Source organism: Pseudomyrmex gracilis, unplaced genomic scaffold (genome assembly GCF_002006095.1).
Source record: "Pseudomyrmex gracilis isolate BER0280 unplaced genomic scaffold, ASM200609v1 scaffold_34, whole genome shotgun sequence".
In the NCBI taxonomy this organism is placed as follows: Eukaryota; Metazoa; Arthropoda; class Insecta; order Hymenoptera; family Formicidae; genus Pseudomyrmex; species Pseudomyrmex gracilis.
In genome coordinates, this window is record NW_018020618.1 from 307689 (window position 1) to 322143 (window position 14455).

General features: G+C 31.9%; 5 protein-coding genes across 8 annotated transcripts in view; 1 reads left to right on the forward strand and 4 right to left on the reverse strand.

The window, feature by feature from the left end:
* Positions 1–103: 103 nt before the first annotated feature.
* On the reverse strand, positions 104–3640 carry LOC109852724 (zinc finger protein 665-like). The gene is made up of 8 exons (XM_020424159.1): positions 3482–3640; positions 2300–2945; positions 2071–2178; positions 1765–1970; positions 1517–1692; positions 977–1429; positions 700–906; positions 104–607 (listed from the first exon to the last, which is right to left on the reverse strand). Exons 2-8 carry the CDS (start codon positions 2861–2863, stop codon positions 183–185), a joined length of 2139 nt encoding a protein of 712 aa, XP_020279748.1. The 5' UTR covers positions 2864–2945; positions 3482–3640; the 3' UTR covers positions 104–182.
* A 271-nt stretch (positions 3641–3911) lies between these two features.
* On the reverse strand, positions 3912–5309 carry LOC109852733 (leukocyte receptor cluster member 1 homolog). The gene is made up of 3 exons (XM_020424168.1): positions 5041–5309; positions 4876–4975; positions 3912–4765 (listed from the first exon to the last, which is right to left on the reverse strand). Exons 1-3 carry the CDS (start codon positions 5061–5063, stop codon positions 3980–3982), a joined length of 909 nt encoding a protein of 302 aa, XP_020279757.1. The 5' UTR covers positions 5064–5309; the 3' UTR covers positions 3912–3979.
* A 513-nt stretch (positions 5310–5822) lies between these two features.
* Positions 5823–6612, forward strand: LOC109852727 (small nuclear ribonucleoprotein F). Of its 2 annotated transcripts, none has more exons than XM_020424165.1 (2): positions 5823–5928; positions 6129–6612. In XM_020424165.1, the coding sequence occupies exon 2, from the start codon at positions 6150–6152 to the stop codon at positions 6414–6416; it is 267 nt and encodes an 88-aa protein (XP_020279754.1). In that variant the 5' UTR covers positions 5823–5928; positions 6129–6149; the 3' UTR covers positions 6417–6612. The 2 variants fall into 2 exon arrangements, with proteins under 2 accessions (XP_020279754.1, XP_020279753.1); XM_020424164.1 differs by having other exon boundaries at positions 5835–5986.
* Positions 6611–7450, reverse strand: LOC109852726 (chromosome transmission fidelity protein 8 homolog). 2 transcript variants are annotated; one of them, XM_020424163.1, is made up of 3 exons: positions 7234–7450; positions 7063–7144; positions 6611–6972 (listed from the first exon to the last, which is right to left on the reverse strand). In XM_020424163.1, exons 2-3 carry the CDS (start codon positions 7080–7082, stop codon positions 6639–6641), a joined length of 354 nt encoding a protein of 117 aa, XP_020279752.1. In that variant the 5' UTR covers positions 7083–7144; positions 7234–7450; the 3' UTR covers positions 6611–6638. The 2 variants fall into 2 exon arrangements, with proteins under 2 accessions (XP_020279752.1, XP_020279751.1); XM_020424162.1 differs by having other exon boundaries at positions 7063–7449.
* Positions 7451–7952: 502 nt separating this feature from the next.
* Positions 7953–14455, reverse strand: part of LOC109852722 (calcium uniporter protein, mitochondrial) — a 53153-nt gene continuing 46650 nt past the window's right edge. For both annotated transcript variants that reach the window (XM_020424154.1, XM_020424155.1), the window contains exons 3-7: positions 13001–13177; positions 12777–12895; positions 12272–12418; positions 11392–11595; positions 7953–11312 (exon numbers count right to left, since the gene is read on the reverse strand). In XM_020424154.1, coding sequence (XP_020279743.1) covers positions 10986–11312; positions 11392–11595; positions 12272–12418; positions 12777–12895; positions 13001–13177 — 974 coding nt within the window. In that variant the 3' untranslated portion in view covers positions 7953–10985. The remainder of the gene's footprint in view (positions 11313–11391; positions 11596–12271; positions 12419–12776; positions 12896–13000; positions 13178–14455) is intronic.

Here is a 14455-nt window from a genome sequence, read left to right on the forward strand (position 1 = left end):
GTAATATTAAAATAAATATTATCCTGATAAAAAAGATATTGACTAGATCATTTTATTTTTGTCTATCTTTTTTGTTTTTTACATCACTATAAAATCTGTAACATCAAGTTTTTATTTGTTTTGAATAATGTTGAAGTTATTTTATTAGTTTTTGATAATTAAATATAATCATTTACATAATTTCACGAATCAACATCAATGTGCGTCACATTTGTTTCTTCAATATCACCGGTTATCACGCTCGTTTCTTCAATATCAATCGTACTCATGTTTCTCTCTTCAGGTTCTGCAGGTATTGTTATACCACCAGTGTCTATACTTTCCTCTTCTTCTTTAGGAATTTTTAGAAAGCAGTGCATTGTTTCGTCGTCTTCTTGTTCAATTGTAGAATCAGGTCTGTGCAAACTGTCTCTTGTAGATAATGAACCTTCGAGATGTTTAGATGGAATTTGTATCGTGATTGTTTGTGAAGTACCATCGGCTGATGTCGAGGAAGACATCAAATTAGCTTCTAACGTATCCCCGTCTCTCGAAAAGGCACCTAAGCAACTATAAACCAATTGTGCTGCCGCAATATTACCAGGAAAGACTTCGACGTTCTCGCTATCTGTAATGCAAAGAAAATTTAAATAAAAGACGTGTGTGATTTTATATAGAAAATAAAATGCGATACAGTTTAAAAAATTTTAATATTATCACCTTTCTTTTGCATATTTGGTTTTATTAAACCTTTTTCGTGATCCTTTGCATGTTGAATATAACTTTCATGTTTTACCGTTTTAAAAGGACACAGTTCACACGTAAATAAACCAGACAACAGAGGATGTCTTGATTTTAAATGATTTTTATAACTACTACTTTGAATTGCGGTATATGAACAATGAGGGCATTTATAGGGTCGAAATCCTGTAGCATTACATTGTCATTTAAACTCTTAATAATTCATACAATTTCAATACAATAAGAGAATGCTTACCAGTGTGTTGCATAACATGTCGTCGTAAAGTGTTATGATCTCCAGTTTTATATTCGCAAATCTCACAACTAAAAGGCTTATCTCCCGTGTGTTGACGAAAATGCATTTGCAGCATTGCCTTTCTAGCGCTGGCATGGCCACAAACATTACAAACATACGGGCGTAATTTCGAATGCACCGCTTGAATGTGATTTTTCAAAGATTTCGAGTTTGCATAAATTTTACCGCAAATTTCGCATTTTTTGGAAGTATACCATCGAGTTACATCCAGCGCTTTGCGATCTAAATGCATCACACGATGATTGCGCAATTGGCTAGATTGTTTAAAACATTTACCACAGTCTGGACATGCGTATTCACGAGTCTCACTGTGCACTCTCATATGTGTCAAGAGTTTGACCATAGTCGCGCTTTTGTAGGCTTTGCATATTTTACAAGTGAACAAGCCTATATCTATAAAAGTAAAAATAGTTACAAATATAAATTCTTTCTTAGCACTTTTTACATAGTAATAATTTACTTTGTATCTAATTTACAAACCAATTTCATGCTTCTTCCATAAATGTAAACTACATTGACGCCACTTTGTAAATTTCACGTCACGACATACAGTACACTTGAATTTTGTCACACTATCAATGTCCGCATGACAAAGAATATGTTGCTGCATAACTTCTTCCGAAGGAAACTTATAAGGACAGCCTTGATACGAACACCTTATAAAAGTTATATACCATTAAAGTGGCAATAAATAAAGTTAATAAAACATTTCTTGTACTATTACATACTTCACATTTCTTTCTGTTAATTCTATTATTTTTCTGTTGCGCATATATTCCGAGCTTAATGTTTTTGGAATTTTTACAGAACGTTCTGTCTGGTTGCTTTCGATATGTTGATCCATATGTTGAATCAGTAAATCAGGATTTGTTAGATCGTTTGTCAAATTTTCCTTTCCAGCTTCATCACTTGCAATGTCAGTCAATTGATGATCCTAGAAAAAAAATGATATATGTATATATTTTACCATACTGCACACAGAAATATATATTTCAGGTTAAATTTCAGAGAATTAAAATCATCAACGTAATCACATTAATCATATGTTCTTTGCAATCTTCAGAAGAAGGGAAGCAGGTGGAACAATCTGCGCACATATAAACTACTCTTAGTTCATCCATGTTTTTAGGTTCTTCAGTTGACTATACATAAAAAAGTAAACCAATTTATATTTTTTAAGTTCTAAATCACAGATTGATTTTAAAGTATAGTTATTTTATTAAAAAAAATTATGGGTTATATAATTCAAGTCTAGATCGTTACCTCAATATCGACAGTTGAATTCAAATGTATTTTTTGAATGTGATCTAGTAATTGTATCTTGTCTTGATGTACATAAGTACACATCTTGCACTTGAATGCAGTCACAACTTCCATGAAATCATCAATATTAACATTATTATCAATATTAACATTATTTTGTACAACAAGATTTTTTCCTTGTTCATCTGCAACAACTTCGTATTGTTCGTCAGAATGCCCATATGCATTTGGCATTATCATACTTTCATTTTTGATAAATTCATCACTACAATTTTCCATATCTTTTGATACTAATAGTGTATTTTCATCACAACCCATTTGTTCTAGAAACTGACTGGTACTTAATTCGTGAAGAAGCCCATTTTGAAACGCATATACTTGTCCATTTAAATAAACTAAAGAAACTGGTTCTTCTTCTTTTTCCAGATCATTTTCTTTGACAATGTCGACTGTATTTGTTTCTTCTTTAAAATCTGTTGAATATGGTGTAACTTTGTAAATATATTGTGAGCCATTTACGTCATAACTTAGATAGGACACATCTATATTTGCTTCTTCAGTCATTGTTAAAACACTTGTAGAGTAATCCAGATAAATATTTAACAAGACTTTTAAATTCCTAGTTATTTACATCAGTTCATAGTACCTGCAATATAAATACATTTAAAATTAATAGATAGCAGGAGAAAAGGAAAGAAAAAGAAGAGAGATGCTAGATATATATATCTTTTATAATTTACAAAAATTATTTTGTTTTTATTAATAAAGATTTTATACATGTTGCATTCTCATGCAACAAGTACAGTAATTAAATATTCGATTGATGAATATGAAATTTAAATGTATCTCACATTATATATGTATATATATACATACACACACACATATATATATATATATATCTATATATATACGAAGAATGAGGTTATTTTAATGATTTGTCAATAAGTGGGCGATAATTGAACTCGAAGTAACTCGAGTATCTCTGACAGATTCACTTCTTTATGAGCAATGATACTTATAAAAATAGTAAAAGACAAGTTATTCGAAAACATTCAAATTCGAAATTATATTTGGCGAAGCACGCATACGGGCGTCTGGTTCGAGACTTCCAAATATTTTCGTTCGCAAAGTACCGGACAAAGATTGCCGGTGCGGCGATGGATAAGAAATTTCACTTACAAGCGATGAAGACTATTTCAAGTGATATACAAGAATATAGTGAAAAATAATGTCAACGTCAAATTTCAGTACATTATCTTAGATCTAAGACATTCTGCCATGTTGCATCACGTGAGCGATGCACAATCGCTCGTTCACTACCGGTTTCTTTGTACCGGGTTTACATATGTTTAATGTAGGTATATCAAGCTATTTTTTAAAACATTTTTTTCGATAGTATAAAGAAAGCAGTTGTCATATACACCCAAATTAGAATTTGTATTAAGTTATTTTTGTATTACATTATTAAGATTTATAAGGAAAATTAACGGAAATATTAAAAGAAATTGAAGAAAAAAATGAGAAAATTAATTCAAATTCCTTAAATAACAAATCTCTTATTTTATAGTAAATATTTTCAAATTACAGCTTTGTATAAATAAATGTATAAATATTAAGTAGAGAATACATAATCTATTACATATTTATAACAAATGTTTTTAATTTACAAATTGCATATCACATTTTGTCTAAATTATACATGTGTTTAGGTGTTCTTTCTGCATTTTGTCTAGCAAGTTCAGGAAAATATTGCGAGTTATATTTCTGTCTTATAGTAGGTTTAGGAGTCTCTGGTATAACACCCACTGGCTCTCCTTTTACTTTGGCCAATAGAGCTTCTGTCCTCAGTTTTTCACTTTGCTCTCTAAGCATTCTCTCTACTCTTAATTTTTCTATATTTATGTTATTCTGGTTCTTAGCTTCTTTCCTCTCAGATTCTTTGCTTCTCTTATGCTTCTTATGTTTTTTATCTTTCTTACATTTTTTAAGTGTACGGTGACTTTCTTGGTCTGAATGAGAATTGTCAGAGTCGCAACGTTTTCTAACACTTTCAATCTTTATTTTTGAACAATCTTCAGGTTTAGAACGCATAATATTCAGATATTTTCTCATATCAATCATTGGGTCATCTAGAACTTTTTTCCTTATTCCCACCTCTATATCTTTCTCTGTATCTGTTAATCTTTTTGGTAATTCTTCATACCAATTCTTCTTTCCAGTTGCTTCATTAGTATCTTGACCTAAATATGTCAGATATCCAATTTGCTTTTCATATTTTTCTTTCTCTTCTTTCTTTTCTCTTTCATGTTCCTTATTTGGTCTGTTATAATCAATTTTGCCTTCTTCAAGCTCAGCAAAAAAATTTACATGCTCTAATTTTTCGCTGGTGTTGTCAGTCTCAGCACGACCATCATATTTGGACCTTGCCTGATGTCTTAATATATTTATTCTCGTTTCTGTTTCCTGATAAACAAAATATAAACAATATATTAAATTAGCAAAAGAAAAAAAAAAGAATGATAGTGAAATATTCTTATAATTAACTAAACTACAAAGCACAATTTGTTACATACAGCTTTTTGAATTCGAGCTTGTTTGATTCTTTCTTCTTCTGCGGCATTTGCTTCATCCCGTCGTACACGAGCAATATTCGCTTTTGTTCGAACATGCCAACTAAGAAAAAAATTTGTGATTAGACAATCCAAATGCAAAAGATGATCTGTATAAATAATTCATACCTTTTATGTGGTAAAATATTCATTGTCAACAAGACCCACTACAAAGCAGTTCGATACAAAATCTTGTATTTTTTGCTTTAAAAGTTTATAAGGGTATAGACAATAGCGATAAAATTTCCGACGAGGTGGAATTTTGTATCTATCACCTGTCACACTGGAGGCACGCACATAAACGAAACCGTGTCTGTGTGCGTAACGTCCAACGACATGAAGTGGAACCCAGCAGTGATGAAAGTTTTGGCAGGCTAGCACCAAGAGCACCAAGGTGGTGGGAGCCACTGGGAATACGCACACAGGCGAGACCGCCGTCCGTGTGTGTGACGTCATGCACACGGACGGCGGTCTCGCTTGTGTGCGTATTCCCAGTGGCTCCCACCCTTGGTGCTAGCCTGCCAAAACTTTCATCACTGGAACCCAGCGCTGGAAACCGTCGTAAAAAACAACAATGACATGGTCGTTCTCAGTCTTCTCTCTGGTGCAGACATAAAGCCCGTTCTACATTGATCGCAAGCGCAAACGCAAGAAATAGATCTCGTAGAATTGACCAATCACGCTGGTCAATTGGCTGATTTGATCAATACGATTAGTCGATTCTACCAGACCTGTTCCTTGCGTTTGCGCTTGCGATCAATGTAAAACAGGCTTAAGAGCCGTCTACAATGGAGAGTTGTAGACGGCTCTTTAGGTCTATAACAACTGAACAGTCTGCTGGACGCAGCTATTGGTTATTCGTTAAAGTTATAAAAACATATATTTAGGACTTAATTTTTTTGCAGTTGGCAGCTCTTATAATAAGCAAGTGCTCAACGTGTTCAACTGCTCCAGCCAGTGAACTGAGAAATACAAATCTTTTTGTATTTCTATATATTTTACCCGGCAACTATCGAGGTTAGTTGCACGTGTTACTGCAAGATAATTTTTTGATTACAGTTTATTCTCTTTAGAAGTAAGTAAATACACATGTTTTACATATTTGTAAGAAAAATTATACTCAGCAAAATTTAATTTTTTGCATATGTACTGTACATTTTCTCTAATGTGGACTAATTGCGAGAACAAATTTACATGTGTTGAATATGTTTTTATAGAGATATAATTTTTTCTTCACGATGGCAGCAGCAATGCCAATAAATCCTAAACCATTCTTAAATGGATTGACTGGTAAACCAGTGATGGTCAAATTAAAATGGGGTCATGAATATAAAGGATATTTAGTGTCTGTAGACACTTATATGAACTTACAACTTGCTAACACAGAGGAACACGTCGACGGCACTTGTACAGGAAATCTTGGAGAAGTCTTAATTAGGTGTAACAATGTCATGTATATTAGAGGAGTGGAAGAATCAGATGAAGAGGGTGAAATGAAAGATTAATTTGATTTTCATTTCCTTGACTTAAGTTGTATTTAAAGTATATAAAAAATAAGTATTGTAATAACTTACATTAAACGTTTGTTGTAATAAAATATCACACACACACACATAAATACTGACAGATTGAGCGACAATACCTCAAATACAAATTTAATGTATACAAGTACAAATAAAATGTGATGTATATATAAATATATATATATATATATATAATTATTACTTTTACATTACTTTTGGAACATTAGTTACTATAGGTTTTGGTCTTGATTTGAACAATAGTTTCTTTCTTACAACAGCTTTCACAGTATATTCTGTTCTTATAGTGTCGTTTTCTGTTTCACTCTCTGTCTTGTCATTGTGCTTTTCTAACACAACCAAAGGTTTATCAAGTGCCACTTCTTTCCCGTGTAATACATGAATCCCAATAATTAAAATAGGCACACCAGCTTTTGTGAAATGAAGATCTCCAACCAATTGAGCATCTGGATCTTCCACTTTTTCGAAGTTTAAGTCACCTTGAAGATCTATAATGGCCCAGTCTTCTATGACTCCATCTCTAAAATATAATCGCAAAACCATATTTGTAATACAGTCAGATTGTAATTAATGAATAAAAGAATCATAAGTTTACAAATAAAAACTTCACCTTTTGATCGGTATAATCATTTTTGCGAAATTAGATAAATTAAAAGTAAGCACTATAATCTGCTAGTCAGGTTATTTTCACGCTGTAATAAGGATGATAAGGTTATTTTTATTATACGTGAGAAACTTTTAGTTAAATATTTTCCAGAATGCTGGTTTGTGATTTGCTTACAAATTATACAACAAAAATTTTGCTACATGGCTTTAACAGCGCCTCTGTCGCCTAAATGGCAGAAAAGTAACCCATAAAACTGAAATAGCTTCTTCTTCTTTGCTTATATGGCGCACGCTCCTTCTCGAGAGGAGCAAAACCCAGTAAAACCTGAAATAGCAATAGTACATACATGAAGTAAGTAAAAAATGGAAGAAAGTCATACTTTGTCTAACTATAATTGGTTTTCGAATTATTATGTAGACACTTCTCAGAGATTCACACATATATTTCAAAATAAGATTTGTTTTTGGTTACAAACGTCATTTTATAAATTTGTTAATTTTATGTACAAAGAGAATCAGATTTTTAATTAAATTTCTCAAATCGAAGGCGCACAAATTCCGACATGGTTTGGGCATTAAAAATATTTAATATACTGATATAAAGAGATATAAAAATTATTTTTGACACGTTGCAAAATGATTAGACAACAGATTAGTTTATACAAAATTATTAGTTGCGATTGTTCTTTGCGTGATCTGATGAAAACTCAAATAGTGGATTGGCGAGTTTTTAATTAGTAGATATATAATAGTTCCCTTTTTTCTTAAAATTTAGTAATTCGGAATATATAATTATATAATTCGGGAATAATTACATATAACGCGTACATAAATATATACATTAGTTTGTAGTTTATATACTTAATGTAATAAGTATATATATATATATATATATATATATCTTAACTTTGATTACATCTAATTGATGCACCAATTGAAAATTAGGCATTGAAGCTTATGGAAAAGCACTAAGGCAATATACATGTGTGTTTACATGTGTGCTTTATGTTATGTGTATATATAATTTATATTTACAAAAATTCTATATATGTATATGACATACTTTCTAGGAATAATACAAAATATTTGAGGAAGATAATCAGCGCAGTAATTAGAAAGCGATATACTTTTGTTTATGCTAAAATCTGGACAATTATGCTTCCTATCCGCTCTATAAAAAAAATATGAGTATCTCAAACTCTTTGTCCAAAATATCTTTCCGAGAAATAAAATAAAATCTTTACTAAACAGTGAACATGTTTTATTTAAACTTATGGGAAATTGTAGTTTTTATCTTTATTACTCTCACAGTTCCAAATTTTCTATAATTCTATATGACAGTCTATTTTGTCCCGATTTGTTTCTATGTGTTAGATAAAAGCGTACTTGAAATCTTAGCGGGGATATAAATCATGATGAAGATGAATTGTGTAACGGTAACATGAAATATAATAAGCGTATAGAACTCTTTTAAATATTTAACATATTTACGAAATACAAATGAATTACAAATAAAAGACCGGTTATAGCTTCAACAAACTATCTATAGCGGACGGATAGAATTTTACGAAAGCGAGAAGTTTCGTAAAAGTTTAGGAAGAATTTATGATCTCTACGTATAGATTCTTATTTAGTATACTTTCGCGTATGTGGGAACGATCTAGAATAGCATAACAATAATAGTGGCATTATATTTTTTTGTGCTGCTTTAAGAGTAGTAATGCGCTCTAAAGTGATAGTCGTAAAAGTGTTTTAATTTTCTGACTATATATATCGATTATTCTATATAACGCAAGGAGTTTGATTACAAGCTAGAAAGTTTTTATGAGTGTCTCGAGAAGGGACATTAAAAATCGTTTAGTTTTGCATTGGTATTGTGTGAAGTAAAACAAGAGAGAAAGAGAGAAAGAGAGCGAGTAAGTGCAAATATGCACTTTTGGATGGACTTTTATCCATGTTAATGATTATGTACGTAAAATTAATAATAGATAATGATGTTTACATAAATATTGATATATTTACAAGAGTGTGACAGTCATTGAAATGCGTTTAATTATATTTCTATTACGATAGTTTCGTTGAGTTTATATGAAAAATTTGTGTATATACAATTACACCAACGTCAATATATAGAATGTCGATGTATCATATCACTTTATGTGAACAACCAACAGCAGCGCTATTTCGAATATTATGCATGACCTAACATTTAACATTTGGTATCAATAACTTTTACTCTTCTTTCAACTTATGTAATAATACGTCACAAGCTATGTGTAAGATTTTCGCAATTAAAGACAAAACCGATACTGTTCAAAATATGCAGAATTAAGATCTTGCGTTTTATCTTAAAGAACTACCGTGTAACAACTGAAATAAATGTGCTGTTACTCTGTATATTATTTTATCATTTGCAACTTGTAATCATACTCATATTTTTGTTTCAATAGTTTATACAAGATCTTTATAATACACTCTATTTTCAAACAAGATGCTTTGTACGTCATACATTTTTATGTACATATGATTTAATCTTTATTGTACACAATTAGAAACACAATTTACACTTGACACGATTTTATTAACATTTTCGTAGAGTTTTGTCGAACTTTTCGGAGAGATATTAAATGATAGTGACAGAACAATTATAGGTATATTAATTACTTTCTAAGTTGCTATTTATTATTTAGAACGAATTTTCAACTGAATGCAGCACCATTGATACAAACTGCAAATTGAAGACTGTCACATATCCAAAGTTGACATAGAGTAGAGTATTTGACAATTATATAAAAACTAATTAATAAGTTGTAACACAGAATATAGTCACACATATATTCTGTATCAACTTTTTTACCTCTTACGATGCTTTATGTTATTTATTTAGATACGCAAATAAATTTGTGATGAATAGTTTTTCCACTGTGCACTAGTGCTTATAATATTGTGTGCTGCATTGAGCTGACATATTCTATATGTATACGTACATATTATGGACATTACAAATATTGTAACAATAATATAAAATATCAATCAAAAGTAAATACTAAAGTTGGCCGGCAACGTAATAACAGTAATTCGCAATGATTTGCTGACTTAGTTGAGAAGTAGATAACTTTCCGACTATATTAACAAGAATAATATGCGCAAAAAAAGTTAGTCAAAATTATATATACATATATATATACATACACACACACACACATATGAAGTATTCACATGTGTATATATATATAAATCATATTAGATAAGTATGTAAATTTTGACTGACTATATATATCATAAATCCCTTAACAATTGTTTTATCACATGTATTTTCGAAAATAACTCGTTATGTAAAAATATACGATCGTACATCATATTTCAAATAAATGTTTTTGCTATTTTTATAAGATCTCTCTCTTTGAATATTACTTCTATAAAATCGTAACAGTTTTGAAGAGTAATCATCTAGTAACTGTTGTTAAGGTATTTACGATGTCTAATACATAGTACTTTCTCATTCTATATCTTTCTCTAACGTCTTCCAAATATCGACAGCATTGAGCATTGGATTATCGTCACACTTTGTGATGTCTGTGAAATGCGCGTGATGAAGATCGGTTGCCGTCGTTACTACGTGGAAGACTACGTCGAGATCTGAGATATCACTGCGGATTTTTATCATTTATGTAAACTCACACACAAAACACAAAAATAAATTATAGTTTCCTTTGCGTCGCAATTCAATTCGTTCAGCACCGAGACTGTGCAGACTTGAAGATTACCCTGAGTTCATCGTTTTCACACATACCAAGGAAGTCTCTTTTTGGTGTATCCAATACTTCGTTGGAAGAAGATGAGCGATCATAAGTTGACATAAGCGATCTATATATAATCGTTGATTTTATTCAGCTTCGTCGCATTTTTCTACGTTGAATAACGTAACTAAACTTTATACGTTTCATCGATATACTTCTTCGGAACGTTGCTCTCCGACGTGACTTTAGGAACATCTCTTTCAGGACTAGGACTGGGACTAGGCGAGGAACTCGGTGACCTTGAGCTACTGGAACTGGATCTTGAGCGTTGTTTTTGCTCCAATTGAGTTTTAAAGTCGTACAGAGGACCGCGAATAATTTTCAGCGTGGTCTCTAATTCATAGGCTCGGTCCTTCAACAAATTGTACTCGTCGATGTTAAGACCGATTTTTCGTGCTCTTCTGTGAAGCACTATGAGGTGACGCCTGTTCAGAACGTCCGGCAGCATATATTCCTGTGCAAATACGTAACAAAAAACAATGAGTTATGTTCAAGTTTTAATATCTAGTTTGCTAATTTATTTTAATTAATACCTGTCTGGTAACGAGATAATAAATAAACCACATCATAGTAGTGCCGTAAGTGACAAAGTAAGTGACGGGCTCCATTATGTCCCACGAGTATTCCCACCAAGTTAGCCTGGCTAATGCCCCGAATTGGACAGACATCATGACTAGAAATGTCCAGATAAAGAAATTTGCTCTCTTGTAAGCGGCATTTTGTATCTCTTGTAATTTCTGAAACAATTTAAAAAAATATAAGTCTTGCGTACTTACAATCAATTCTTTCTACTTTCTTTCTTCGTTTTTCTTATATTATTCCGATAGTTTTCTTCAGAGAAGATTAGTATTATTCAGATATGAAAAAAGAAATAAAAAAATATACATAATAGAGAGAAAGAGAGAGAGACAGGAAAATCAAGAACAGAGAAGTAAAAAATGGAACATTTATCTTGCTTCATTATTTCACAGAGAAAGGAAAAAAAGAAGGAGCAAGAAACATTTTATAGAAAATATCTTCGCGTTGCATAATAAGCGAACATAGTGAGCGCAGTGCGCGCACAAAGATGGGATTAGAAAAGTATCGCTGCTCTTGTGTTCGGTCACGTGTGCGAAGTACACGACACGAGTGTGCTAATTAGAACACTCAAGAATATCGCAATTAAGAAGACTCTTAACGCTACGGACGCTTGGACGTAGTGAGAGAAAATGAACAATAGAGTGTGTTTAAAGAGTAACTACTTCTAACGCGCGTTAGAAAGCCAAGTCGTTCGTGCGCTTAATTACCATCAAATAAAGTAACAAGTCTAATTATTATTTGAAATCTTTATGCCGCCAAAACATTGCGTAATCCGCAAATATGTGGCAATTTAAATAATATGAAGTTTAATAGTTATTTTAACAACAATTTTACCTGCTCCATAGGTACCAGTTGTAATCTGATATCTTCGAGCTCCGCGATAACTGATCGTTCCATGTCGACGTTGTATTCTCGCACGTGAAACGCCTCGTACAACTGTCCGATGAGTGCTCGTACATCTCCAAGCTTTCGCAGATCTTCCTGCAAAACGTGCAATACGCACGTCAATACTTGTAAGACACGTTTTTACAGTATGTAAAATACCTACAACTTGAGCCAAACAATATCGCTAAAAAGCGATTTATGAAACTAGTGAAACGAAACAAGGGAAACTATTATATACAAGAGCGTGTACATCAACAGTAAAATTTGTATTTTACTGTTTGTAATTCCAAATACACACTAGATGTTTACTGGCATTCAGTACACAGATACGGTATAAATAGATACGTATACAAATCATTATGATTGATTGAAACATCAACACGCATCTCTTACAATCAAACGTGGAAATATACAAAGTGAATGGAAAACACATGTGCGTTATGTGATAACTCACTGTCGTGCACCTTTCTTGCAGTGGCGGCGAGACAATAAATTCGTTATCGTTTATTATTAATTTAAATTCTTCCTCCAGAAGAGATTCTATTGTGTTACTGGAAGCTATCCTCACGCCATCTGAAAACCAACGATTCGATCTTTTATCTGCCATTTAAAAATCTACACTTTATTAATCAGTATCATAATAAAAAATAATTTGTACGATATAAACGTTTGCCTCACCTAGCGATGTTATGCATGCTCGATCGATACCACGATCCTCCGCTTTCAACATGTCTAAAAAATTGCCGACTGTGTGTGTTATCGGTTTCATGGTGAACGAGCAATGTTCTCTTCTCGAGGGAAGAGGTACCGTAATCCTGGGAAGTCCTTGATGATATACCACGGTGACATCCGAACCTAGATTCATAAGTTATGTTTTTATTTCATACGCTACGGTTGTAAAAATATGAAAAACCGATTGAGTTTTAGGTTTGATAATTTTTATTGCTCTAATAAATTTTATAATTTTTATTACTCTTTGGACTGATAAAGTATTTTTATCTTTATGACGATACAGTAAGAAGGTACGCAGTTAATTTGCTCGTAAACCCAAGTTTTTTACTCGCGCGCGTATGTGTGTGTGTATGTGTATAGGTAGTGATTCTTTTTATTGTAGTTTCTAAATTCGTTTGCACATCGAGTGCTCTCAATTACTCGTGCTATATCTTGACTAACAAAAACGTAATACGGATAATGCGTGAGAAAAGCAGGCGTGCGTAAGTACGCGTACAATTATATCGCAGATATTGCGTACTCGTTAAAACTTCGGATGAGAAATGTTGAGATCAGGCACTGCGTAAGTAAAGCACGCTGAGCTTAAAATTGTATGATAGTAAAAGTATCAAATATCGTTCAATTAAAACATAACATGGTATTCAGTTTAGCGTAAAATTTAACAATGTTGTAACACAGAATCAGTTTCAATGTAGATTTAATTAAGTTGCTGGTTATTAATTAATCAATATCGTGTTTCAGAGAGAGAGAGAGAGAGAGAGAGAGAGAGAGAGAGAGAGAGAGAGAGAGAGAGAGAGAGACAAGAATCAATTTTTTGGTAATAATACTTGATAATTTTATTAAATAATATATCAAAAAGAAAATATAATAAAAAATAACTTGAATGTGCACAACTACAATTACAACGTAGTCAGAACGGAACGTTCTGACGAGGAAACGAAAAATATGCGAACATGCGCAATTATAAAACCAAGCATCAAAACATTAGTTACACGCTACATATTTGTTTCATCATCATTTTTTATATTATATAAAATTACATTTATAACAAGGAAGAGGGAAGATATAAAAATTCTGGAAAATATTTGATCATAATGACACAAATATTAATGAAGTTTTTATTTTGTTTTCTAATCAATTTATGTGACTTCTGGTAAGTAATATGTTGCATATTAAATAATATGTCACATATTAAGTTACAAAATATTATATCAGATACGCAAGTTTTATGTTAAAATCGAAAACCAAATTGTTACGGAAATTGCTTAATGTATTTCTGTCTTTATACTTGCCGTATAAACACATGAAAATATATGTTCATTTTTAAATAATTAAAATTAGAAAAAGAAGAAAGAGGATCTGTGTGGAATCGGTAAAGTGCACCGTTTCCGCGACTTCGTT